The sequence below is a fragment of the Podarcis pityusensis genome (genome assembly GCF_964106645.2).
Source record: "Podarcis pityusensis genome assembly, chromosome: 6".
NCBI lineage: Eukaryota > Metazoa > Chordata > Lepidosauria > Squamata > Lacertidae > Podarcis > Podarcis pityusensis.
Genome location: NC_138030.1, coordinates 97642278 through 97668430, shown reverse-complemented (window position 1 = coordinate 97668430; position 26153 = coordinate 97642278). Strand labels below are relative to the sequence as shown.

At 47.0% G+C, this 26153-nt stretch overlaps 1 protein-coding gene across 1 annotated transcript; it reads right to left on the bottom strand.

The window, feature by feature from the left end:
* Positions 1–605: 605 nt before the first annotated feature.
* On the bottom strand, positions 606–25901 carry UHMK1 (U2AF homology motif kinase 1; the record flags this gene model as incomplete). Its single annotated transcript, XM_081010256.1, has 8 exons — positions 606–4001; positions 4698–4786; positions 14741–14839; positions 15265–15341; positions 19773–19867; positions 21740–21931; positions 23464–23756; positions 25661–25901. The coding sequence occupies 8 exons, from the start codon at positions 25899–25901 to the stop codon at positions 3855–3857; spliced, it is 1233 nt and encodes a 410-aa protein (XP_080866382.1). The 3' UTR covers positions 606–3854.
* Between the last annotated feature and the right edge of the window lie 252 nt (positions 25902–26153).

Genomic DNA, 26153 nt, shown 5'->3' with positions numbered 1-26153 from the left:
ACCCCCCAGTTTGATGGAACTTCACTGTGCTGGTTGATCTAGTCACCTACATGCAGTGCTGAATACATCACTTGAATCCATCTTTATTTTTAGCAGGTGTGTGATTCCCTGATGGAGATCAGTGGGGAAGCTCAAAGGCCAAACAAAACATGAAAGAGCAGCTCTTCCCTTCTGTGTTTCCCACAGTGGATGTGGGAACACAAGGAAGAGCTAATGCCCATTGTCTCACAATTCTGACCAGATATCCAAGTGGTTGCTATTTAATGCTAAAGAAATGAGGGGAAAAACCAGAAACTGCAAGTGACAAATTTAACAGCACTATAGTTTTGCCCCCAATGAAGCTTTATCCAGAGCATCCAAGTCGGGGGAATGAACTCACAGGTTCTGTCACCAACAGATGCTGGACAGCAAGACTCTAGTTTCCGCTGCATGTTCACATATGTGAAGTGATTTGAATACTTAAAAGCACAACATACATGCTAGGATCATTTTTGAAAAACTGTGGGGCAGATTAGGGTGTGGGTTCCCTCTACCAATAATCTCCAATGCAGTTTGGAAGTCCAATTTCCCTCTCACAAATCAGCCCGTAAAAAAAGGTAGCTTGGTTAACATCAGAACAAATCTACTTTATTTTTCAATTAAAATTGTACATTCATCTTTTGAGCTGCTGAGCAATGGTGCATAGAGCACATGATCTCCTTAAATAATCTGAGTAGAAGACGTATGTTTACAGAACAGTTTGCAAAGGAATCATGTCAACGCTCTTGAACAGTCAAGTCCAGCCAGACAGGCAGTGCTATTGTCTTTCTTGGGGCAGAGAGATGGAGGCGGGCCAGAACCAAAAATGGACTCCAGGTCAGATGTGTGCAAAGCTACGAATGGGTCTTTGGACAGAACCCCTGTCCTTGCCCACAAGCCCCATGACCTTCAAGTTCTCGTGCAGTTCTGGCTTAAAATGTGCTCAAAATAGATGCCCCCTCAGCTAAGAGAGGAGCAGCTCAGCAACATTTCCCTGCCAAGCCCAAGCTCAGGCAGTAAAGCGGGGGGGGGGGGTGACAGTAGACATTTTGGACATTCATTCTACTTAACCAAGTCACGAAGACTGAAAGGGGCAGGACCACTGAAACCCAGGTGAATTATGGAGGTGAGAGGACAAGACTGCACAAACTCTTCATAGAAGACTTGAGGTACTTGGAGGCTGTGGATGCAGTTCGCTTCCCCATCCAGAATCAGGAATGTCACTCTCCCAAAATCTATATCAGATACGCTACGCAGGACAAACAAACTCAACAATATCAGTATAATTGTCAGTGCAGACAATATCCTGTCTTAAATAATTCATAGCTCAGAAAGGCAAGGAGGCAAAACCCAGGAATAAATTTGCCACAAGAGAATCCTAATTATTTATGCATACACCCCCACCCCCTTCTAAAATGCTAGCTTCTGAAGACATTACAAAAAAATTCAAGTATTTTCTAAAAGGAGTGGGTGAGACGTTTAAAACGTCTCTTTCTTGTTTTCCTACCATTGCCCAAGTCAACTCTGTCAGAAATGCTGCATAACTTTTGAGAAACCAAGAAGTGAAGGATCCTCATGCAGGGAAGAGAGGCAGCCGGGGTCAAGGGGGATTAAGAGCAAGGCAAACTGCTGCCACAAACTGGGGTGCCTTCCATTCTCGGTAGCAGCAGTGAAAGCTGAGGGGAAGCATGCATAAGATGCTGGGAACTGGGAGCCTCGAGAGGGCAGGACCAGTAGTCAAATTTCAGAAGTTTCAAGCATTTCTAGCAGAACAAAGACTCTTCTCTTAAAAACATGTTTAAAACTGGCTCAGGAAAGTAACTCTACAGAAAGCCTCCCAGGAAGAATCTGGTTGGACAACACCCCATAATATCATTATGCGAGCAGAATTAAATCCTTTCTGTAGGCACCTGCCTAACTATTAGCAGATGATGCTGGGAAGACACAAACAGGCAATTTCTTAGAGACTGTAAAACAAAACAAAACCACCTCCCGACAAGTCTCTTACTAGATAGAGAGAAGGCTCATAGCTCAACGAGCCCTATCACGGGAGCTGCACTTGATCAGGGCCTGAAATATCCACTGGAGTGTACACAAACCAGGATTTACTTGAAAATGAGGGCTCTTTCTAATGCAGCATTTTAGAGATAATGTCTACTTTTCTATTTGGGCTTACACGTAGGGAGCCAAAAGGTGCCTTCCCTGGTTCTCGCCTTCTTCCTGGGAGAAAGGCTTCATTGTACTACAAAGGAATGGCTAGATGCCACAAGTGCAACCTGTCTATTGTCTAGCTTCAACTTCTATATAGCCAAATCATCTGGGTGACCCAACCTTGCCTCAGATCCCCTATTTTTAGGGCAGCAATCCTGTTCTGTGGCTGAGGATGTTCCTTTAAGTCTCTGCAGATACAGCCTAACATGTTCAGTCCTAGGGTGTGAAGGCTTTGAAAGCTGGCTGGGATTTTGTGTTTTGGGTGCTCCCATTGTGGTTTTTCCATTATAAGATACAAGTGACATTGCAGTTGGCCACCCACTAGATGTGTCAGGCTTTGTGCTCTTTTGGGTGTGTAGATCTTGTTATGTTCCATCCCTAGGGTGGGCGGTGTTGTTCCTTTGCCTTTCCCTGTCCTCACCAGTGGCCACCAAACCCTTCTCCTAACATTCTGAGGTGCTTGCATCTCTGTGCCATTTTAGCACATCACTTTCTGTGGGTTTTTTCTACCGTTTTAGCACAATTGCAAAGTTTTTGAAAAAGTAGTTGCTTTTAAAAAGAGTTCCAGTAGCACAGGGCAAGAGGTTTGCAGCTAAGCTTACTTCTGAATAAACACAGCTACAAATTGGACTGAAAGTCCTGTGGACTTTGCTTGAAAATGCCCCCTCTGCAGACTAACCAGTTTCACAATCTGATCTTTATCAAACAGCCAGTTTCACAACCAGGCTAGAGAGCTTGTCAGCTTGATTTCTCCTGCTTGTTACTTTCACTATTTGGCCATAGTAAAATTGTGAAAAGAAGAGCAGTGCTTGCAGCACACAGCTAGAAGGCGGCAGCCTTACAGGACTAGAGCTAGAAACATTTCTACATTAAAGCAAGTGCTACTGTTTCCAGTGTAACTTATTGATTAAATAGCCAACTGAAGAGTGTGGGTTGGGAAAACCTCTTTCCAAGAAGCAATTAATTAAGGTGGAGAGCCCTCAGATCAAGGGAAGGGACTTGGAAAGTCTCTGAAACTGGAAACAATAGAGAAAGGAGGAAGGCCTCAAAATGGCACCCATTGCCCCCTCCACTCCTGTTCCACTTTCCCCTCCTTAACAGACTTTCTGAGGTAAGAAGACAAGGAGGAGGAAGTGCTGGGGAAACATGGGAGGAGTACAATGGGCTGACAATGTTTTCTGTTCTCCCCATAAAATTGTTTGAAGGCAGATTAAAAGCCTCATCCGAATGCATGTCCTCCATGGCACATTCTGCTGCTTCTCTGCTTGTGGCACAAGGAACTCCGGAGTTGCTTCACGGACTCTTTCAGACACCATTCAATGCTTGGCATCTCTAAGTTCGGTGCCATAACCCCCAACACTGCCATGTGCCTCTATTTCTTTCCCACTGAATTCTTCTTCACCTTCAATCTCCAACATCCATTTCACAGCATTTTGGTTACTGTAGAGTAAATCAAAGGCAAGAAGGAGGCTGATTTCATTGCAACAAAACAGAAACACCTGGGCCTTTTTCTTGCCAACCACAGAATGAGAAAGGAGGAGTACAGATGGAGTTCGCTCTGGAAAATACTTTGGCAAAGCAAGGCAGCTTTGGATACGTGCGTCTCTCCTGACCGCTGCCGCAGACTAAAGCATGGTTTGGTAAAGATACCCTCGCTTATAGGCACTCAGTGGGTAAAATGTCGCCACAACAAACTTGCCGTCAAAACTCTTCCCAGTCAGGGCTCGTTGGGCAGCTTTTGAATCCGCAGCATTTGCATACTCAACAAAGACCTGAAAAGAAGCAGGAGGAATGTCAATCTCCTTTGCCCCCTTGCACTCTTGCTTTCCAGGACAGGCAAGACACCTCCCAGAAACTGGTAGATTACCTTTGTTAAATACTAAGGAGAAAAATACATTAAAATGGTATACATTTATTTGATAAGAAAAGATTGTAAAATGATTTAATTCTGCAAAATGTTAAGTGTGGTACACTACAGTAGTGTGATTTTTAAAAGACAAAATATAACACTAGAAGATGTTACCAGAATCTCTGGATAAAGTATAGAAGGTAATATTGAAAAACTTAAATGGAGGTGCATTTCTATTGTTTTATAGTCTTAATCGTGTGGCATTTCAGAGGCATACTGCATTAATAGATAATGCTATTAAAATCCTGTCTCCAAGTCTGAAATGCAATAGTATACAATTTTATTTTAGAGATATATACAAGCAGTAAAGTATTCCAAGATTCCCAGAGAGACAAATGCAAACACACACACAAAATCTGATTATTATTATTTTTTAAAAACTGCTTCCATTTATAAGAGAATCATTCTCTCTATGCAAGATAGAAGGCAGGAGTTGTATCAGGAAACCTCAGTATGTGCCTCACTCAGCTGTCATTGTAAAAGGAGAGGTCAGTGCAGCCTTAGACCAAAACCTCAAAGATGAAACATACACACAAATCTTGACTGCCCAAGTACTTACATGGCCTTTGCCTGGATTTTCCTTCGGAACAAACAGGGACACGACCCGTCCATATTTGCAACATTCTTCTCTTATGTCATCCACGATATCTGTGGAATTGAGAAGACAACTGAAAATAAATAGCAAAGACCCAGCGTAGCATATTGGATAGACTGGCACAGAAGGACCCAGGAATCCTGTTTGCAGAATGCCTGCTTGCCTCCAGAGCAACTGCTGCACAAGGTTCTTGCAAGGTTCTTGCAAGACTAAGCCACTTACCTAAGCTGCTTGAAGGAAGGGCAATAAACAAACAAACAAACAAACAAACAAACAAACAAACAAACATAATCAATAACATATTTTTTCGCCACAAATTGCATGTTTCATAACATATAGGGGTCAACAAGATATGTCCAGGCTTGACATAGAACACGAGGAAATAGATAAAGCAAATGATCCAGCATTGTGCAGAAAAAAACGGACACCTCAGATAGCAATTGCAGTTGAGAATAGATTGAATTCAGAAACTGCAATTAGGATCAATTATAATAAACAATTTATCAATAGATTCCTCCCTGACGGCTTACGAAAATCTCATTGAGTCCTTGCAGGATGTGGTCTCTGTCAACATAAACTCAGCCGGCAAGCCCCGCACTGCTAAAGGGCACGGTTGGTTTGACCAAGAGTGCCGTACAAAGAAGGAAGCCTTAAGGAACACTTATTTGGCCTATAGAAATGCTGGACTAAATTACTTACCTCCATCTTATTTCAAAATTTAAAAAAGAGTATAAAGCCCTTTTGGCCTCAAAAAAAGGGCAATCCAAACAAAATTCCTGGTCCCTGCTATTGAATGCCTCACTAAACAATGAAACTAGACTCTTTTGGCAACTGGTCTCCGACTCAATGAAAAATAGCTCTTCAGCCCCCAGCTGTGCCATTCCAGCTCAGGTTTGGGAGAACCACTTCAGAAATATATTTATGGAAAATCCAAACCTCCCTTCCAGCTTCCAGGATGATGACAGGGCAGAACTGTCACTGCTCCCTCAGCGGAGGCCGGTTACTATGGAGGAAGTCTATACATTAATTGGGAATCTGAAGAGCAGAAAGACTCCAGGGAAAGTCTTTATCCCCGAAATTGATCACATCAAACCAGCACTGGTGGGCTCCGCTTCTGGCAGCACTTTTTACGGTAGTAAATAACTTGGGCAAAGTACCATATAGCCAGAAATTGGTGAATACCCAATTTCAACTAAAGCGTGGTGGGCTGCCCTAAAACATTGGCTCAGGATTTCAGTATTTGATCTAGGGAAAGGGTTTATACCAACACCTGACCAATGAGGAGTTTCTCACCAAATGGCAGAAAACCATGCCTAGAAAAGCCACCTCTATTGGTCTGTCACCCGCCCCCCAACTTTATTACCTGGGTTATGAAGGCGTCCTAAAGATGCTAAAGCTTCTCGGCCTTTTGGCTAAGATCAAGTGTAGTGTAAAGATGCTAAAGCAAAGATTATGGGATAATGCACATAGTGACTTGCGATCTCGATCACACGTAGTCTGTAGTCTGCTGGCAGTAGGAGTACAATATGGGCATGTCTTTAAGTTAACGCCTTACATTAAAAACCTGACAGTACCAAATTATCGAAGGTTATTCACCAAAGCCAGACTAAATGACCTTGCAGGGCAGCAGTTGACCTTGCAGGGCAGCAGTTGAAGAAGGAGCAAAAAGGGTTTTCTTGTGTGTGTGTGTGTGTGTGTGTTTCTTTGTGGCTGATTGGCTGCTCTCCCTGTGCAAAGGTCAGAGGGGGCAGGGTTTCTGTTGAGGCAGGTGATTAGCTGTGGGAGGATCCATCTTTTAGATTTAGGGGAGCTAGTCTCAAACGTTTGTTGGGGGAGACCTAGGTTTTTTTTGTGGGAGGAGTTATTTTTCCTGTCTTCATGCTTTTTATGATGGAGGACCGCTGTAGCCACCCCCAACAACACGTTCTCAAGATGGAGGGGGAGGGAACAGCTGCAGTCGCCTGCGGTTCCTGCGCGATGTTTGCCATCTTGCCAAAGGTTGTAGGCAGTTTTACCTGCAGCAATTGCATGTTGGTTGCCCTCTTAAAAGACAAAGTCCAGCAACTGGAGGAACGTGTAGCTACGCTCCAAAGAATTAGAGAGCTGGAGCTCTTCTTGGAAGCAACAGAGCACACCGTCTCCACCAAGGAGGAGACAGGGGACTCCCCTGAGAAGGACGCTAGTTCACCAACACAGGAGCCAGATATATGGAGAAACGTGACTCAAAGAAGTAGGAGGCCCAGGGTTCGCTTTGATTGTATAGAAATACACAATCGCTTTGAGGTCCTCTCCCCTAGCATGGAAGACGAAGAGCAGACTCCATTTGAGGATCTCTCCCTCATTACAGTCGATCAGGTATATGAAGACGAGCAGCAAAGTCAGTCCTCAGGGAATGTGCAGGCGACCTTGGAGCGGACAGCTCACGGAAGAACCCCGACCAAACCTAAGAGGAGGCGTGTAGTGGTGATAGGGGATTCCCTACTGAGGGGAACAGAAGCAGTGATCTGTGGGCCTGACAAGATGTCTCGGGAAGTGTGCTGTCTCCCCGGGGCTAAGATCCAAGATGTAACTGAACGACTGCAAGGAATCATAAAACCCACTGACAAATACCCCTTCCTCTTGGTTCATGTGGGAACCAATGACACTGCAAGCAATAGCCTCCAGAAGATCAAAAGAGACTATGAGGCTCTGGGCAGGAAATTGAAGCAATTAAATGCACAAATTGTCATCTCATCTGTCCTCCCAGTTGAACGACGTGGCCCAGGGAGAGAGGGGGAAATAGTGGAAGTGAACAGCTGGCTTCGCAAATGGTGTAAACAGGAACGGTTTGGATTCTTAGATCACGGACTGCAGTTTCTTGAAGATGGACTTCTGGCAAGCGATGGGCTGCACCTCACAACGGTTGGGAGAAATGTTTTTGCCAAAAATCTCAGAAACCTCATCAGGAGGGCTTTAAACTGACTAATGTGGGGGAGGGAGACAGTGCTCCTGAAGGTAGGAGTCTATCAATTGATGAAGATGATCATCCAAATGTCATAGACCAAATGGAGCAAACAGCACACAGACCTAGTGGTGGGAGGAAAAAATCCTTAAATAAGAGTCACGGGGGAATGATTAATGGACTTCAATGTCTGTACACTAATGCGCAAAGCATGGGAAATAAACAAGATGAGCTTGAGCTCTTGGTACAGCAAACTAAATATGACATAATAGGCATCACTGAAACCTGGTGGGATAAGTCCCACGATTGGAATGTAATAATGGGGGGATACAATCTATTTCAGAGAAACAGACCAGACAAGAAAGGAGGAGGAGTGGCGTTATATGTCAGGGATGTGTATACCTGTGAAGAGATCCAAGATTTAGAACCTCAAAGCCAAAGTGAGAGCATTTGGGTCAAAATTAAGGGAGAGAAGAATAACAGGGACCTCATTGTGGGAGTTTACTATAGATCCCCAAGCCAAACGGAGGACATAGATGATGCCTTCCTGGAACAGATGGCCAAGCATGCAAAAGGAAGGGAGATAGTAGTAATGGGGGACTTCAATTACCCGGATATTTGTTGGATGTCAAACTCAGCCAAGAGCATAAGGTCAAACAGATTCCTCACTGGCCTTGCAGACAACTTCGTTGTCCAGAAAGTGGGAGAAGCAACAAGAGGAACAGCCATTTTAGATCTGGTCCTAACCAATGTTGATGACCTGGTTAGTGGGGTAGAAGTGGAAGGATCATTAGGCGCGAGTGATCATGCTCTTCTGAAGTTTACTATACAGCGGAAAGGAGCAGCCAAGCATACTAGGACTCAATTTCTTGACTTTAAGAAAGCCGACTTCATAAAACTTAGGGAAGTGCTGGGTGAGATCCCATGGACAGTAATACTAAAATGAAAGGGAGTTCATGATGGCTGGGAGTTTGTTAAGAGGGAGATACTAAAAGCACAACGTCAGGCGATACCAATGAGACAGAAACATGGAAGGTGCCTAAAGAAGCCAGGGTGGCTATCTAAAGAACTTTTAACTGAGTTAAGATTAAAAAAGGATGTGTACAAAAAATGGAAAAGGGGGGAAACCACCAAAGAGGAATTCAAACAAATAGCCAGCACGTGTAGACACAAAGTCAGAAAAGCTAAAGCACAGAATGAACTCAGGCTTGCTAGAGAGGTTAAAAGCAACAAAAAAGGCTTTTATGGGTATGTCCGTAGCAAAAGGAAGAACAAAGAAACAGTGGGGTCACTCAGAGGAGAAGATGGTGAAATGCAAACAGGGGACACAGAAAGAGCTGAACTCCTCAATGCCTTCTTTGCCTCAGTCTTCTCCGATAAAGAAAACAATGCCCGACCTGAAGAATTTGGAGCAAATGATTCAGCAAAGGAAACACAGCCCAGAATAACTAAGGAGATAGTACAAGAATACTTGGCTAGTTTAGATGTATTCAAGTCTCCAGGGCCAGATGAACTGCATCCAAGAGTATTAAAAGAACTGGCAGATGTGATCTCAGAACCACTGGCAGTCATCTTTGAGAATTCCTGGCGAACAGGTGAAGTCCCGGCAGACTGGAGGAGGGCAAATGTTGTCCCTATTTTCAAAAAGGGGCAAAGAGAGGACCCAAATAATTACCGCCCAGTCAGTCTGACATCAATACCAGGGAAGATTCTGGAGCAGATCATTAAGCAAACAGTCTGTGAGCACCTAGAAAGGAATGCTGTGATCACCAATAGTCAGCATGGATTTCTGAAAAATAAGTCATGTCAGACTAACCTGATCTCGTTGTTTGACAGAATTACAAGCCTGGTAGATGAAGGGAACGCAGTGGATTTCAGCAAGGCATTTGACAAGGTGCCTCATGATATTCTTGTAAAGAAGCTGGTAAAATGTGGTCTTGACTATGCTACCACTCAGTGGATTTGTAACTGGCTGACTGACCGAACCCAAAGGGTTCCTCTTCATCCTGGAGAAGAGTGACTAGTGGGGTGCCACAGGGTTCTGTCTTGGGCCCGGTCTTATTCAACATCTTTATCAACGACTTGGATGATGGACTCAAGGGCATCCTGATCAAATTTGCAGATGACACCAAATTGGGAGGGGTGGCTAACACCCCAGAGGACAGGATCACACTTCAAAACGACCTTGACAGATTAGAGAACTGGGCCAAAACAAACAAGATGAATTTTAACAGGGAGAAATGTAAAGTATTACACTTGGGCAAAAAAAATGAGAGGCACAAATACAAGATGGGGGACACCTGGCTTGAGAGCAGTACATGTGAAAAGGATCTAGGGAGTCTTGGTTGACCACAAACTTGACATGAGCCAACAGGGTGACGCGGCAGCTAAAAAAGCCAATGCAATTCTGGGCTGCATCAATAGGAGTATAGCATCTAGATCAAGGGAAGTAATAGTGCCACTGTATTCTGCTCTGGTCAGACCTCACCTGGAGTACTGTGTCCAGTTCTGGGCACCACAGTTCAAGAAGGACACTGACAAACTGGAACGTGTCCAGAGGAGGGCAACCAAAATGGTCAAAGGCCTGGAAACGATGCCTTATGAGGAACGGCTAAGAGAGCTGGGCATGTTTAGCCTGGAGAAGAGGAGGTTAAGGGGTGATATGATAGCCATGTTCAAATATATAAAAGGATGTCACATAGAGGAGGGAGAAAGGTTGTTTTCTGCTGCTCCAGAGAAGCGGACACGGAGCAATGGATCCAAACTACAAGAAAGAAGTTTCCACCTAAACATTAGGAAGAACTTCCTGACAGTAAGAGCTGTTCGACAGTGGAATTTGCTGCCAAGGAGTGTGGTGGAGTCTCCTTCTTTGGAGGTCTTTAAGCAGAGGCTTGACAACCATATGTCAGGAGTGCTCTGATGGTGCTTCCTGCTTGGCAGGGGGTTGGACTCGATGGCCCTTGTGGTCTCTTCCAACTCTATGATTCTATGATTCTATGAAATGTCTTTCCTTCTGCAGTGTTGGATGGCAGGTGGAGAGGAGCTCCCTACCAGGACAGACTTTGCTCATGTGCCCAAGACATCGATTCTATAAAACGTATTTTGCTGCACTGTGCGAAATATGAGCAAGCCAGGGCTGAACTGATATTACCCTTGCTGGTACCTTTCCCAGGAAAATCAGAGGCTCATTATGTCAGGTTCCTATTGGAAGACCGGACAAACGCTAGAACATTAGCAGTGGCAAAGTTTTTATCGGTGGTTGCAAGAACCAATGATCCCTATCTTTAAGTCTGAGCAAAATGCTTGTTTAACCTGGAGGTAGGCTGTCTGAATTGTGCATTGCTTTGTAACGATTTGTTGGGTCTCTGGACCGTAATAAAGATTGATCGATTGAACTATCTATGTGAGTCAGCCAGAATATCATTAAACTGCCTGAGTCCATATTCTAAGCAAGTACAACCTGCTCTTCCATGCAGCATGGAGGAGAAGGGCTTATGGCACTAGTGGGGCAAGCCTGAGTGCCTGGACATCTGTCTTAAATGCTACCCCAGCACTTAGTAAGTATTCTAGACCTTAGGGGCAGGCAGACCTCAGCTTTGTGCTTTTACTAGAATCCAGAGATCCATCCACCAGAGTAAGGCCCCAAATGGTGGCACAGGCGGCCAATTGCCATGAGCTGCACACTGGAGAAACTTACTACAAGACAAGCAGAAATCTAACCAGGAAATCTGAGGCTGACACCACCACCCTGCCCACAATGGCCAGCAGAGCTGGACAAAGACCTAATCAAGGGCAGGCAATTAAAACTCTTATTTCCTGGCTTCTGGTTCCGGTCTGCCTTAATGAAGAAAGCTCCCACGACAGCAGGAGATTGTTGGCGAAGTAAAAACAAGGATGATTGAGGTTAATTATCCCTTGCAAATTCTCCCCAGGGACGGGGGGGGGGGATGGGCTTCACTCGCAGTTCGTCTTGGTACCTGGCTCTCGCTCCAGCATGGATTGTGGGAGGTATGAGGTGCTGAGTGCAAAAGCACTTTGCCTACTGATAACCCCCCGACGCTGCCATTAAGAAGCAGAGGTTGTCCTGTTAATCAGAGTTTAATCTGGACTAATGTAGAGATGTGTGCTAGAAGAAATGAGATCATAAACTGTGGAATCGAAGCAGCTGCAAGGTTGTTAAAGTTTGAATTTGAAAGACTTCATTTGGTATAAAAGACGGTGTGGGGGGAGGGAAGCCCGTGGTTTCCTTATATAAAGTGTTATTCTCTACATACATGATTTGGCAACCCTCCCTTGAAATGGTAGTTTAAATTATGGATATTCAGATGATGAGGGTGAAAAATGGATTGCAGATATGGAATATAACATCAAATGGAATTGTGTGTGTAAAACAAAAATGAAAAATTGGGAAAAGGGAGAGTTCTATTTTGCAAAAGGTTTATGATGGAAACTCAGAGCTGATTCTTCCCAACTCCCTATTATCCTTAGACTGTACTGAATAATGCTAAAGGGGCTTGGAATTTAATTTAATTGGAAGTGTAATCGCTTATGTTCCGCTGGACGGAGGGATGAGAGAAAACTGCAAACTTGCCAAGGGTTGAAAAGGTTCATTATTGAGTTATTTGAAGTTTGACAGCTTGCTCTCCTTCCCAGGCTTAGAGAAATTTATTGGGAAAGTGTGACTTTTGTAGCTGCAAAACAATGAACCAGGGACAGAACAATGGAGAACTTCTGAAACAATAATGGGACATTAGCGCCACCCAAGGCATGCTGGAGAACAGCAACAATTGACAAAAGATAAACCTAAGGACAAGGACAAGAAGAAGCACTATGGACAGAATAATTGCCACACACAGGAAGGATGCTTCACCTGTAGGTGTAGAAATCATTTAATGTGTCAATACGAATGGAAGTTGTTAAAACTGCAGTTGCGATATAAGGTATTGGTATTTTGACTGGAGTGTAACTGAAATTTATAAAATTTTGGAATGAAGAAACAAAATAAATAATCAAACCATCAATTCTAGTATGCAGGAGGCAGGGGGGCACCTAAATTGTATAATTTGGCATCTCAATGACTGGTATTATTAATTGTATTATAATTTGGCATTGTTATAATGAGGCTATTATTGGATTGTTGAAACTGAAAACTAATAAAACTTATTATTGAAAAATACTCTTATTTCCCAAGCGAGGTCCATGGCGCCACAGAGAGAAGCTCCAAGTTAGTCACTGGGTCAATCACAGTTAGTTCTGGGTTCAGTGGCAATTTTTAAGGGGCAGCATGCTGTGTCAGCATTCCTGATCAGCATCCTGGTCCCATTTTAGAGCTAGGGAACCCTGAGGCACCAAGGAATACACTTTTTCAAGGCCAAGAATTGTGCCTAGGCTTGCTTTCGAGCATTCTCAGGCTTGCCACTTCAGGATGAAACTCAGATGAGCAGCTCCCTCCTATGCATTTTTGCTCAGTTGCTCAAGTGACCGGAACATAATGGTGGTCTTAGAAGTTAAACAAAACAAACAGAGTCACTGTGTGGGGCCTAGACGCTGCCACAAGCACCACATGTCCCCTTCCCTTATTCTACTGAAAATGACTAGCTGTGGAGACTTTTTAAAAAACCGCACAAACAGCAGTTGGTTCAGTCTTCAAAATGGTTTAGGGGAGGGGTGGGGAACCTTCTGGACTCTGTGCACCAGGTCCTTATCAGGGCCAAATTATGATGCCACATGACTGACATGCACATGGGGCCACCTGCCTGTCAAAATCCCTTGCATTTTGCAAGTCTCCCTGCACTGGCTTTTAAGTCCCCAACCTTGAAGGTTTTAAAAAGGGAGCACAAGAAGAAAGTGCTTCCAACTCTCCCCATGCTTCCCCTTTAAGCTTCCAATATCAAGATCACAGGAACTGTTTGAAAGCCTTTGCAAAAGCCTCTCTGAAGCAGCCTGCAGGTGCAAGCTATTGCACAGCCTGCTTTTGCACAGGGCTTCAGTCCCTGCTCTGCTGACACACAGGGATTAAATCCTGCTGCCTTGGCTGCATGATCGTGTGCACTGCTGGGAACAGGATCACATAGTGACATCAGCTGGTGGGTGGGTGGGTGGGCGGGGGAAAGGACCTTGCAGGTCAAACTGGAACTCCAAGACTGTCCCACATGCCAGAGGTTCTCCGCTCTTTCTGTAACAGACATCAGTAATATGTAGAGCGGATCACGCCCCCCCATAAATGTAGACAACACAGAAGGGTTATGGGAACCAACGGTAGTTATCTCTCTTTCAGTTTGTCTCTTGTACTCAGTATTTTCTGCTACTGACACAAAAGGAGCCACAATTTTTCCAAGCACAACAGTGGTTTGAGTGGGAGTAGAAAGGTGCTTAGCCTTCCCGCATCCACTGATTCTCCCTTACAAGCCCCCTTCAAGGTAATTCATCCTTCACCCGCTTCCTCAGGCTCCAGAGCTACAGAGGGGAGAATCTGCAGGTGGGGAGGATGTCAGTACACACAGGCCTCCCTCTCTTCCGTGCAACTGCAGGAAACCAGGCAGAGGGCCTTCTCGGTAGTGGTACCCGCCCTGTGGAAAGCCTTCCCATCAGATGTCAAACAGAGAAGTATCGGGAAGTTTTTAACGTGGAATGTTTTTCTGTGTTGTTATTATGTTGGAAGCCACCCAGAGTGGCTGGGGCAACCATGTCAGACAGGCAGGGTATAAGTAAATAAATAATAATAATAATAATAATAATAATAATAATAATACCAAGGTGGGGTGGGAATCTGTAACATCAACCTGCAAGCGCTGCTCTTCTAGAGACCATTTTATTCAAAATATTGCACACATATTTACTTTTGTTATGCAATAATTCTTTAAACATTTTTGCTTGGAGGTTACTGGCTCTGCCTAAATTTGGATCACGCCTAGCTTGAAGCAGGATAATTTTCTTCCTCTCTCTGTCCAGGGCAGCTCTCGGAAATAGTTGCCTTTCCCACTTCCAGTGCATCTCAAGCCATCCCCCTTCCTAGTAGGTTCTGTAGCGTGCTGAAGGATAAGGAGCTACATCAAGATGTACCAACCTGCAAATTCTTCTTCATTTTGGAGAGAGGTATCACTCAAAATATTTAGCAGTCTTAGCACTGGAGTTGGAAGCATCACCAGATCTTCAATATGGGGGGCTGTTAAAGCAATGTAAGGTAATCATTATATCAAAGAGAAATTAGAAATGGTTCGATGCAAGTTGCTACAACCTACTCAATCCTATTCTCAAAGAGAGTTAAAAAGTTTATCCCTTGCAAATTCCCTAAAGTTTATCCCTTGGGTTCAGACATCCGTGAAATGGGGCTAAGCCCGATTCAGACATTTCAAATGGCACACGGGAGAAGTGTGAAAGGAGGAAACGTTAATTGAAAACATACCCTTCGGAGTCCACAAGATGCCCAGAGGGTCCCTCTTAAGGACAAATGTTGTTTTTAAGATGTTAACCAGCTTAAACTTGATGCAGAGAATGGATAGAAATTCTCAAAATGAAATGAACAGGGTCAGGGCCAGTTAGGCAAGCGTTATTTGTGGCCAGAGAAATGAAATACGTTATACACCCTACCAAAAGGAATGCTGAAGAAGGGGCTGCACAAGGCCTTTGCTGCAGTGGCTCTTTCCTGTGGGTCCTCGCGAAGCATGCTGGAAAGCAAAAAGGAGTCTTTGTTGTACAAGCAAGTTGCAGAGATGCTCCCCACAGGGAGACCATTCAAGCTGCATCCAAGCTGATTTCTAGAAGAATAGCAAAAGCCCACCAGGTTCTGGAGAAAGCATGACACCACAGCTTTCATTGTTCCAATTCTATGGCTTTATGGTGATGCTGGTTTTATAAACCTTATTATGTATTTTAGTGGTCATTTGCTAGTAATTTTATTTTGGCTGCACTGCAGGTTCCCTTGAGTGCCATTCTGTGGAAGTGTGCTACTGGAACACAAAGCAACATATACATTTCTCCTGCCTTTCTCTTTTGAAGATGAATGGCCATGCCACTGGTTCTCCCCAGGACGCAGATTCTCCACACTGAGTTATGCCAAGGAGAATGAATAATCATGATCTCCCCCACCTGCAAATTAGGTAACTTACTACATGTTGCTGGAAAGAAAGCTCATCTTTAGTATTTTATTTCCCATAAATATTATTACCAAAATAGTCTCAAAAAACCAAACAAGCAGACTGCAAATTCACAGCTCCACCAAACACAATTTGGTCTCATTAATCAATCTACTGGTGAAACCTTCTAGCTAGTCCTATTTACACAAGGATGACTGTTTCATGAATCTATTGCACAATTTCCTAATTTGTGTGGGGCTTTGACCCCTGGTTACTTTTTTTAAACCTTCATCTTACTTATTTAGAGGGAGGAATGGCGGTGGGGCTAGATATCTCTATCGGTGAAGGGTTTCGAGATGCATTGATCCTTGAACCCCTTCCAATCTACGCCCCATCCCAAGGGATAAGGGTAGGGAGAGCAAGGATTACCCACCTCCGTCATTGGTGCTGTGCAATGCCAGGTCCATAGGCAACAAAACCGCCACCATGCGTGACTTTTTTGTCTCGAAAGGGATTGACCTGGCTTGCGTGACGGAGACCTGGGTACGGGAAGGCGAAGTAGTCTCCCTACATGAGCTAACACCCCCAGGTTTCTCTGTCCTTCATCAATCGCGGACTGTGGGTTGGGGGGGAGGAGTAGCGTTGTTAATCCGGGAGGATTGCTCTTTCAGAGCTCTGCCATCACCGGCGATCTCCGGCATTGAATGTGTTGGTCTCGTGTGGGGCACCAAGGAGAGCTTGGCTGTCTGGCTGGTGTACCGACCACCCAGCACACCGGCAGCCACCCTGTCAGACCTGCTGGAGGTGGCAGTGGGCTGGGCCTTGGAGTTCCCAAACCTACTGGTTTTGGGAGACTTCAACGCCCATGCCGATGCCGCTCCCTCCTCACAGGCTCTGGACCTAGTGACTTCCATGGCAACACTAGGGCTCTCCCAGTTTGTTTTGGGCCCCACTCATCAAGCAGGCCACACGCTGGATCTGATCTTTGGGGCTGGCATAGATGTGATCATGCTCCCCCCTGTGGAAGTGCCATGGTCTGATCACTACGCTCTGAAAGCCAAGATTGACTTCCCGCTCCTCCCCGGCTCGGGTGCCGAACCTATTTGGGCTCGCCCGCGAAGGCTGATGGATCTGGATAGATTCCGTTAGGCCTTGCGGGACCCTGCTCCTCCTGGCGACTCATTAGATGACCTTGTTGAGGACTGGAATAACCGGCTCTTGGCAGCCATTGATGAGATCGCGCCTAAGCGCCCTCTGCGACCCCGTCGAAACCGGGCCCCTTGGTTTACTGAGGAGCTCCGGAAAATGAAGCGGGATCTCAGACGGCTAGAGCGAGTATGGCGACGGACTCATGACGGAGCCTCAAGAACATCTTATAGGACGCTTATGAAAGCCTATGAGATGGCTATGAAAGCTGCTAAGAAATCTTACTTTGCAGCTTCCACTGCATCCGCTAGCTCTCGCCCGGCACAACTTTTTAGAATAATTAGGTCAATAACGTCCTTAGGAGGACAACCAAATTTAAGCACAAATTCGACCCACAGCTGTGAGGCATTCGCGAGCTTTTTTGCGGAGAAAGTCCTGTTGCTCCGCCGTGACCTCCCTGCCAATTTAGATACAGTGACTGAACTGGAGGCCCCTCAACTGACTTCAGGTCCAGTGTTGGACCATTTCGATCAGATACTCCCTACTGATGTGGATAGATTCCTCCAAGTTGGTAGGCCCACCACCTGCCTCCTTGATCCGTGCCCGTCTTGGCTGATTAGGGAGTGTCCAGATGTTGCGCGGACCCCCCTGGTTGAAATTATCAATTTGTCCCTTGACACGGGGACATTCCCAGGGGAACTGAAGGAAGCAGTAGTGTGTCCACTCCTAAAGAAAACTTCATTGGATCCCTTAGACCTATCCAATTACCGCCCAGTTTCAAATCTTCCATATCTGGGTAAGGTAATCGAGAGAGCAGTTGCTGAAGAGCTTGGTAGGTTTCTGGAGGAAACATCGGCTTTAGATCCATTTCAGTCTGGTTTCCGTCCTGGTTTTGGGACCGAGACAGCTCTGGTTGCCCTCACAGATGATCTCAGTAGACAACTGGATTGAGGCGGGTCAGGACTGCTGATCCTTTTAGATTTGTCAGCAGCCTTTGACATGGTCGATCATGATCTTCTGGACCACCGCCTCGCAGACGTGGGGATACAGGGCATAGCCCGTAACTGGCTGTGCTCTTTTATCTCTGGTCGGGGACAGAGGGTGGCACTAGGGAGGGAAATGTCGTCGCGCCATTCCTTGGTGTGTGGAGTGCCGCAGGGCGCAATTCTCTCCCCAATGCTTTTTAACATCTTTATGCGCCCCCTTGCCCAGATTATCCGGAGCTTTGGGCTGGGCTGTCACCAATATGCTGATGACACTCAGCTCTATCTGCTGATGGATGGCCACACCGACTTGGCCCCGAACACACTGACCAGATGCTTGGAAGCTGTGGCTGGATGGTTTCGTGGGAGCCGATTGAAACTAAATCCTTCGAAGACAGAGGTCCTATGGCTGGGTCGGGATGGCATGGGGATGAGGGACCAACTCCCTTCTCTTGCGGGGGCCCAATTAGTGCCATTGCCTTCCGTTAAGAGTTTGGGTGTAATCCTTGACGCCTCCCTTTCCATGGAGGCGCAAGTTACAGCAACAGCCAAGGCGACATTTTTCCACCTTCGCCGCATCAAGCAGTTGGTCCCTTACCTTTCCCGCCCCGATCTGGCCACAGTGATCCATGCGACGGTCATCTCCAGGCTTGACTACTGTAATTCGCTCTACGCGGGGCTGCCCTTGAAGCTGACCCAGAAACTCCAGAGGGTGCAGAATGCTGCAGCGAGGCTCCTCACGGGGTCTCTGCCATGGGAGCATATTCACCCAGTGCTTTTCAAACTGCACTGGCTCCCGGTAGAGTACAGGGTCAGATTTAAGGTGCTGCTTTTGACCTTTAAAGCCCTTCACGGCCTAGGACCCTCGTACCTACGGGACCGCCTCTCCTAGTATGCCCCACAGAGAGCCTCAAGGTCCATAAATAGCAACACCCTAGTGGTCCCGGGCCCTAAGGAAGTTAGATTGGCTTCAACCGGAGCCAGGGCCTTTTCAACTCTGGCTCCAGCCTGGTGGAACGCTCTGCCTCATGAGACCAGGGCCCTGCAGGATCTGATTTCTTTCCGCAGGGCCTGTAAGACAGAGTTGTTCCGCCTGGCCTTTGGCTTGGAGCCAATTTGATTCCCTCCCTTTCTTTCTTTTTTCCTTTCCTTCTCCTCCTGCGATGAGGCTACATTTTAATATTTTAATGTTTCCATATTTTAATGTTGTATTTTAATTTTGTTTTTAAGTTGTAATCATTCAATTTGTTTTTATTATTGCTTGTAAGCCGCCTTGGCTGGGGAGGGCGGGGTATAAATAAAAATTATTATTATTATTTAAAAGACTTGACTGAAAGGGGAAAGTTGCAAATACACATTGCCTGAGCTAGCAATTATTTGCTGCTCTCCACAGCAACTGAAAAGTATTAAGTAAACTGTAGGTGAATGACAAAAAATGAGGGCTGATATGATACAAAATAAATTATATGGTATTTTGGCATACCTTAGCCTGGTTACTATCTACTATCTCTGCCACATCCCGAGCAAGACTTTGCCCAGCCGCTGCCTTTTAACAACCATTTTCCATTCACATAAGCGGTAGTGATTTTAGCATCCATTAAGTGATGAAACACTTAAGGGCCCTTATGGGAGGCAAATGCTGGTTTTGTATCTGCCATATTAAGGAAGCCCGAGAGGAAAAGCTGGGGCTGGGACCTAACAATCCTATTTATTATGTGAAGCATTGCTGAGGTTAAGGGAGAGTCACCAGAGGCAGAAAGTCCCTCTTGTTCAAAAGCCTTCGTAGATAACAATGGAACTCCCCCTTTGTTTGACTAAATCCAGAGGCTGAGCTAGAGCGGCAGGGCAAAACCCCCGAGGAAGAAAACATTGCAGAAGCTAACAGGCAACATACCTTTTGAGGAGGTCTCTGAGGTGATAGGCAGGGATGGCAGAATTCACTACACTTTTGCTGGCGAAAATGTGCTCAATAATGGCAGAACTATTTGCCTAGGAAGAAGAGGTGGGAAGAAAATCTCTTAGAAGGAAAAAACCCCCAACCCATCTTGTATTTACTCTGAACAATCTGAACAGAGTTCCCTGAGGTTGTAGCAGAGCCAGCTACTGCTGTAAGCCCCCCCCCCCCATTAAGCCTGCCGCAGTAAATTGCTCCATAACACCTATTCCATGGTGGGTTCAGTATTGACACAAAGCAAACCAAGGCAATTCTACCCATTCCTAAAATTAGTTGATGCTCCTCCCTTCTCTTCAGCGATCTGCACCAGGGATTAGAGCCCCCCTTGTGCTTGTACTCGGCCACCAACACCACATGCCCTGGGCTGTTCCAAGTTGGGAGAGTGTAGAAGTATCTTTCATCTGCTGACTTTAGAGGCAGATCAGGTACCCTGCTGGGTTGGACTTTTCTTCCTTTCTTCCACTAAAGCTCACATCACTTGCTAGCACCACCCAGGTGCCTTTGAGGCGCCTCCCATTCTTCACTCCGGCTCTCTGGGAGAGATGCACTGGGATCTGCGTTGTGGGGATGGAGGCCTGAGGATGCTCCAGACCTATGATTGTGCTAGTGGGTAGGGATATCCTATCTCTCCCCTGAAAGAAGGTACAACACACCTGGCTGAGGACTGTGAGAAGCTGCAGTCGCCGTGTTGGGAGACTGCAAAGGTACCCATGGAAGGGACGAAGGGTTGTGCAAACAGTAACTTTATAGCAAGGCTATTATATAAACCCTACATTACAGGAAAAGCTCATGGCTCGGAGGTGCAGCTCTGGCATCGCCAGGGAGGGCCGGGGAAGAAGGCTGCCTTAAATCCCAGAAAGCAGCTGCCTGTCCGTGACGACAATATTGAATCTGAAGGATCTGTGGCCTCAGCTGGCAGCTTATTACATTCCTACGACATGCGCTAATGTCAGCTCATGTCACCTCCGCTCCTCCCCAAGCAAATGATTGCTTATTTCACAAACTGTTAAGGTACTGGCTCCCATCAGGAAAGCTGCAACATTCAGTATTTTATCTATCCAGCAAGGCAAATTCAAGCCATGTAAGGTGCTGTCTTCTTCAAAGAGGAGTTTCAAAACTCCCAAAGAGAAATTGCCATCAAAGATGAGGTGTGATCTGATCAAGGCAGAATTGAGTGGTACTATTATTTCCCTTGATCTGGGCACTCAACTTCTGTTGATGCAGCCTAGAATAGTGTTAGCTTTCTTTGCTGCTGCATCACACTGCTGACTCATGTTAAGCTTATGGTTTACTAAGAGGGGCTGGGGAAACCAGCCAGATGGGTGAGGTATAAATAATAAATTATTTTTATAGAGGACCCCTAGATTCCTTTCGCACGTACTGCTAGTAAGCCAGGTGTCCCCCATCCTATATTTGTGCATCTGGTTCTTCCTGCCTAAGTGCAGAACCTTACATTTGTCCCTTTTGAAAATCATTCTGTTAGTTTAGGTCCAGTTTTCCAATCTGTTATGGTCATTTTGAATTCTGATTCTGTCTTCTGCACCCCTTTCAGTTTGGTGTACTCTTCAAATTTGACACACATGCCTTCCATTCTTTCACCCAACTCATTTATAAAGGTGTTGAACAACAATGGGCCCAGGACAGAATCCTGCAGCACTCTGCTTATCCCTTATTTCCAGGATGACAAGGAACCATTAATGTGTACTCTTTGGGTTTGCTCAACCAGCTACAAATCCACCTGACAGTTACCTCGTTCAACTCACGTTTTACCAGCTTCCTTGCAAGAATATCCTGGGGGACTTTGTCAAAAGCCCTACTGAAGTTATTAAGCATTCCTCTGATCCACCAAGCCTGCAAATCTCAAAAGCTAACTGATATCTCTGCAAAATTACTGCAAAGCTCCTCACCCTCCATTCCTGAGACTGGACAGTATGTTTTAGTTTCATTCCTGAAAACATCTCCAGTAATACTATTCCAAGACTCCAGAGATCGATAGCAGAAGTGCATTCCGTCCCGCCTTGCACTCCCGCCTTGGAGAGGCGGTTCTGCACCTCAGCCTCAGGAGCGCGGTATCCGTCCGTCTGAATGTACTTCACATCCTGGGGAGAACGAAGCGTTTGCTTAGAAGTCTAAAATCATAACAAAGCACTGCAGTGGATTTGAAACCTTATACTAGTTTGTTTTATGGTGATCCAGAGAAATCGCCCACCTAGGCTGCTTCATGCAGAGCCAAAGGATACCACAAGGAAATGCTTAACTTTTGCTAGTCCAAGAATTTGTCAAGAAACTTTTATATAGAAGCAAAATATAAAAATTCACAAGCAAAAATTCAGCAGCTGCATAGGAAATCTGTTCTGTGATTTAAGTTTAAAATGTTTCAGGGGGTTCTGAAAAGAAACTCACTGGAAAACCACCTCAGTGTATGTTGAAATGTTGATTTGTGCCATTTCCAGGCGGAAATATCCGAGCACTACAGAAGTTTTGCTCTTCCACTACCAGAGGAATTGGTAGGCACTTTTCACACACTCAGGGGGCGGAGCAATTTGTTCTACCCACGCTAACTGGGGGCTCGTCCAAACCTCTGGAGCACTCCTCCTGCAGATTTCTGAAAGCAGCAAGAGCTTGGTCCCCCCCCCCCCTTGCGGCCCCGAGGGCTCAGTCTTCCATTAGCCCTCATGCTTTCCCCCGGGAAAACTCACCATTTAGTGCTGAACCAGAACAAACAGCCATTAGGTTTTCCGTGGACTGCTGTTTGTTCTGATGTAGCGCTAAGAGCAGATTTTTGTGGGGGAAAGCGACAGGCTCAGACCCCTGCCTAGAAAGCATGGGACAATCAGAAATGTGGACGAGTCCCATGTGCATCTGAGACTGCTTGGGAGAAAGGAATTCACCTCATGTGCGGCAAACCCGTGTCTTCCTACACATGCGTAGGAACTGCAAGGGATGGACTGGATGACCCTCGGGGTCCCTTCCAACTCTACCATTCTTATGATTCTGTGTGAAACAGGAAACCTCAGGGCCACACCGCTTAGAGCAGTGTTTCCCAAACTTGGATCTCCAGCTGTTTTTGGACTAGAACTCCCATCATCGCTAGCTAGCAAGACCAGTAGTCAGGGATGATGGGAATTGTAGTCCATAAGCAACTGGCGACCAAAGTTTGGGAAGCAGTGCCTTTGAGCAATAAGCAGCCTAGAGCATTCTTTTAAATGTGTACAAAGTACTCAAGCAATTCTGCAACAATGCTCACAGAGCAGAATAGTAGCAATCCCTTCCGTAAAGATTTCAGGATACGCTTTAATAAAAGCACTGCATGTACCCCCCTCCACCCCCCCACGGGCACACACACATACACAGGGTGAAGTTTTTAACCGAAGAGAATTTGGAACAATTTCCTGGTCATAGACAAAGATATCTTTACAGCTGAAAGTGTTTTCTTTTGCTACAGTGCACACACGCCTTTTGTCTGGCATTTTTTGCCGGTTTCTGAAAGTGCGTCACCTCCTTTAGAAAAGGCAAAAGTGGGGTGAGTGTGCACAGCACAAGGGCCCCAAAGCCATTCAGCATTTTCTGCAGTCATCCCACCTCTCTGATTACCTTTTTGCCTAAAAGGTTCCAATGGCACTTGACCAACCTGAATTCCCTCCTTGAAGCTGAGTCCAAAGTCAATGAGCTTGAAGCCCTCCTCCTCCGCACTCCACAGGATGTTGCGCGGCTTCAGGTCTGCATGCACATAGCCTCTGTGGTGGAGGAAGGCAAGGCCTTCCAGGACGTCTCGCGCACAGTGCTGGGTGATCCACATGGAGCAGCCATGCAGGCTGGAGTGCGCCAGCAGCTCTGACACGCTGATGTCCAGCAACTCCAACAAGAGGCAGCACAACGGGCCTTGGGCAGAAGGGTAGTCGGTGAACACACCGTACAAAGTCACTGCAGGTAGAAAAACACCCCAAAAGGATCAGCAGGGGTTACTTGGTGGGGGACCACTGGTGCCTGGAAGCTGTTCTGCGCTAAGGCAGTGATTCCCACAAAAAGCCGCATTTGGAACATACAAGATTCAGTTGTTTCCAGCACTTTTCCTAGAGCATCTGGGCCTGGGTATAATTTAATCCAGAGCTAGGCAAGTGCCGCTTGTTTCTTTTGGGGGATTAACCCTCTAACCTTCAAGAGAATCCTTACCCCAACTCTGTGGCCATCGAAGAAAAATGGATGCAGCACAAATAAGGTCAACAACAAAACAGTCTTTAGGTAGCACCAAATAAAATTCTAGTCTGGATCCATGCAGAGTTCTACTGCAATGGAAGTCACTGCCAACATGGTTGGCAATATGGGTACAGAAATGAATTCAAACACCCTGGATACTCTGCATGGGTCCAATATGGCATCATTTGAGAAGGAAATCCGTCTGGCTGAATTCCTGTCCGCGGCCCAATTTTCCGGATCTTTCCCCCTGTAGCACAGCAACAAGACTTGGTTCACTCATTGCAGCTGTTGGCCAAAGTATGATATGCCAAGCTGCAGCATTTCCAGTGGATGCCTGAATGCGCTTCATGGATTGCCTAGTTGTGATTCTTCTTGCCTTTGGAATTTTAGATGGAAACACTGGTTGTTCCTCAGGACCAGTTCCCAGAAACAAGTCAGTTTCCTTCTGCTCCAAGCCCCATTGTAAGTTACCACCAGCCATGCTCTGTGCTGTACAGGGGCTACACTTGACCATTTGGTGTAGATGTATGCTGTTATGCGCAGAGCCAACCATCCGTCACATAGTTCCCATCAGTATGTCTGGCGGTGTGGGGGCAAGAGGGGCTGGGGCTGGGGCTGGCCTGGTAGTAAACATCTATGTCTCTCAACAAAGACAGCCATAGGGTTGCATGCTCATTGCAAGAGGTTAAGAAGCAGTTACCGTAAGGTGATGGTAATCTGCAGCTGACCTCTGGCAGCAGCTGTGAGAAGCCAAATCAGATGAAAGCACAGTTGCCTTGAGATGCAGTGGTAAGTCTCACATTTATTATTTGTTGGGAAGTTTTAAGTATCACTCTTCAGCAAAGCAACAAGGCATGTTACACAAGAGAGTCTTAGAATCACAGACTCGCAGCACTGGAAGGGAGCCTGAGGTTCATCTAGTCCAACCCCCTGCAAGGCTGTCCCAGAGGGGGATCGAACCCGCCGCCTTGGCGTCTTAGCACACCATGCTCTAAGCCACTGAGCATGTCTGTTTCCCACTCAGGCTTCAGACAAAATGAACACACTCAACAAGACTTGCGCCAGCCTTCCCCAGCCTCTTGACCTCCCAGTGACTTGGACTGCAGCTCTCACAGGCCAATGGTCAGGGATGATGAAGGGCAACAGGTTGGGGACTGCTCCCTTGCAAAATGGGATGCACTGAATCGGAGCTTTCTGGCCTTGGAGATGGGCAGGGCAAAGCAGGTATTTCCTGTCAAAGGATCAATCACTAATACCATCATCAGGCACTGGATTAAGCCCCCCTGGCTGGTTCCCCATTTGCGGAATCACTCAACAACCGCCCTGCGGCTCCGGGTCGCCAGGGGCTCTGGAGTTTGGTCCCAGCACATGGCGGGCGATGCCGTAGACCAGGTTGCTCCCGGGGGAGGATGTGCCCCAGAAAGGGGCCGGAGAGCGCGCCGGGCTGCGGGAGACCCAGGCTGGGGCTCTCCTTGGGCAAAGCCCCCCCCCGCCCCCTGCCGCGAGGCCCCTGTCATTTAGTCCACCCCCGCCCAGCCCAGACGGGGAGCGTCTGCCAGGGAAGCCCCTTTTCGCCTCCGCTCCTGCTCTCTGCACAAGCCCCGGAACCCGCCCCCCCCGCGCGCTCTCACCGATGCTGCGGTGGCCGCGCAGCTCCTCCAGCGCCGCGCGCTCCTTGCGGAAGCCGTAGCCGCCGCCTCCCTCCGCCTCCGCCTCCTCCTCCCCGCGGGCGGGCGGCAGAAACGCCTTGAGGGCGGCCGGCGGGGCGCGAGGGTCTCCCAGGCAGCGCGCCCGGTACACGGCGGCCGACGAGCCCCGGCCCAGCGGAGCCTCCGCCCGCCACAGCCCCGCCGCCGCCGCCGCCGCCGCCATGGCGCGCCCGGAAGGGAGGAGGAGGAGGAGGAGGAGGCGGGCCCGGCGCCGGGGGGGGGGGCAGGATGACCTCACAGGGGAAAAGGGCGGGACGGCGGGGGGGGGGCTGTGGGGGGGGGGGAGGCGGAGAGAGGTGTCGGGGAGACACGGCCAGCGCCCCCTGCCCCGCTTCTCCCCCCGGAAGGCCGCTCTGCGCCCCGGCAAGAGAGAGGGCAGAGGCGGCTCTGGAAGGCCGAGGGGAAGAGGGCAGAG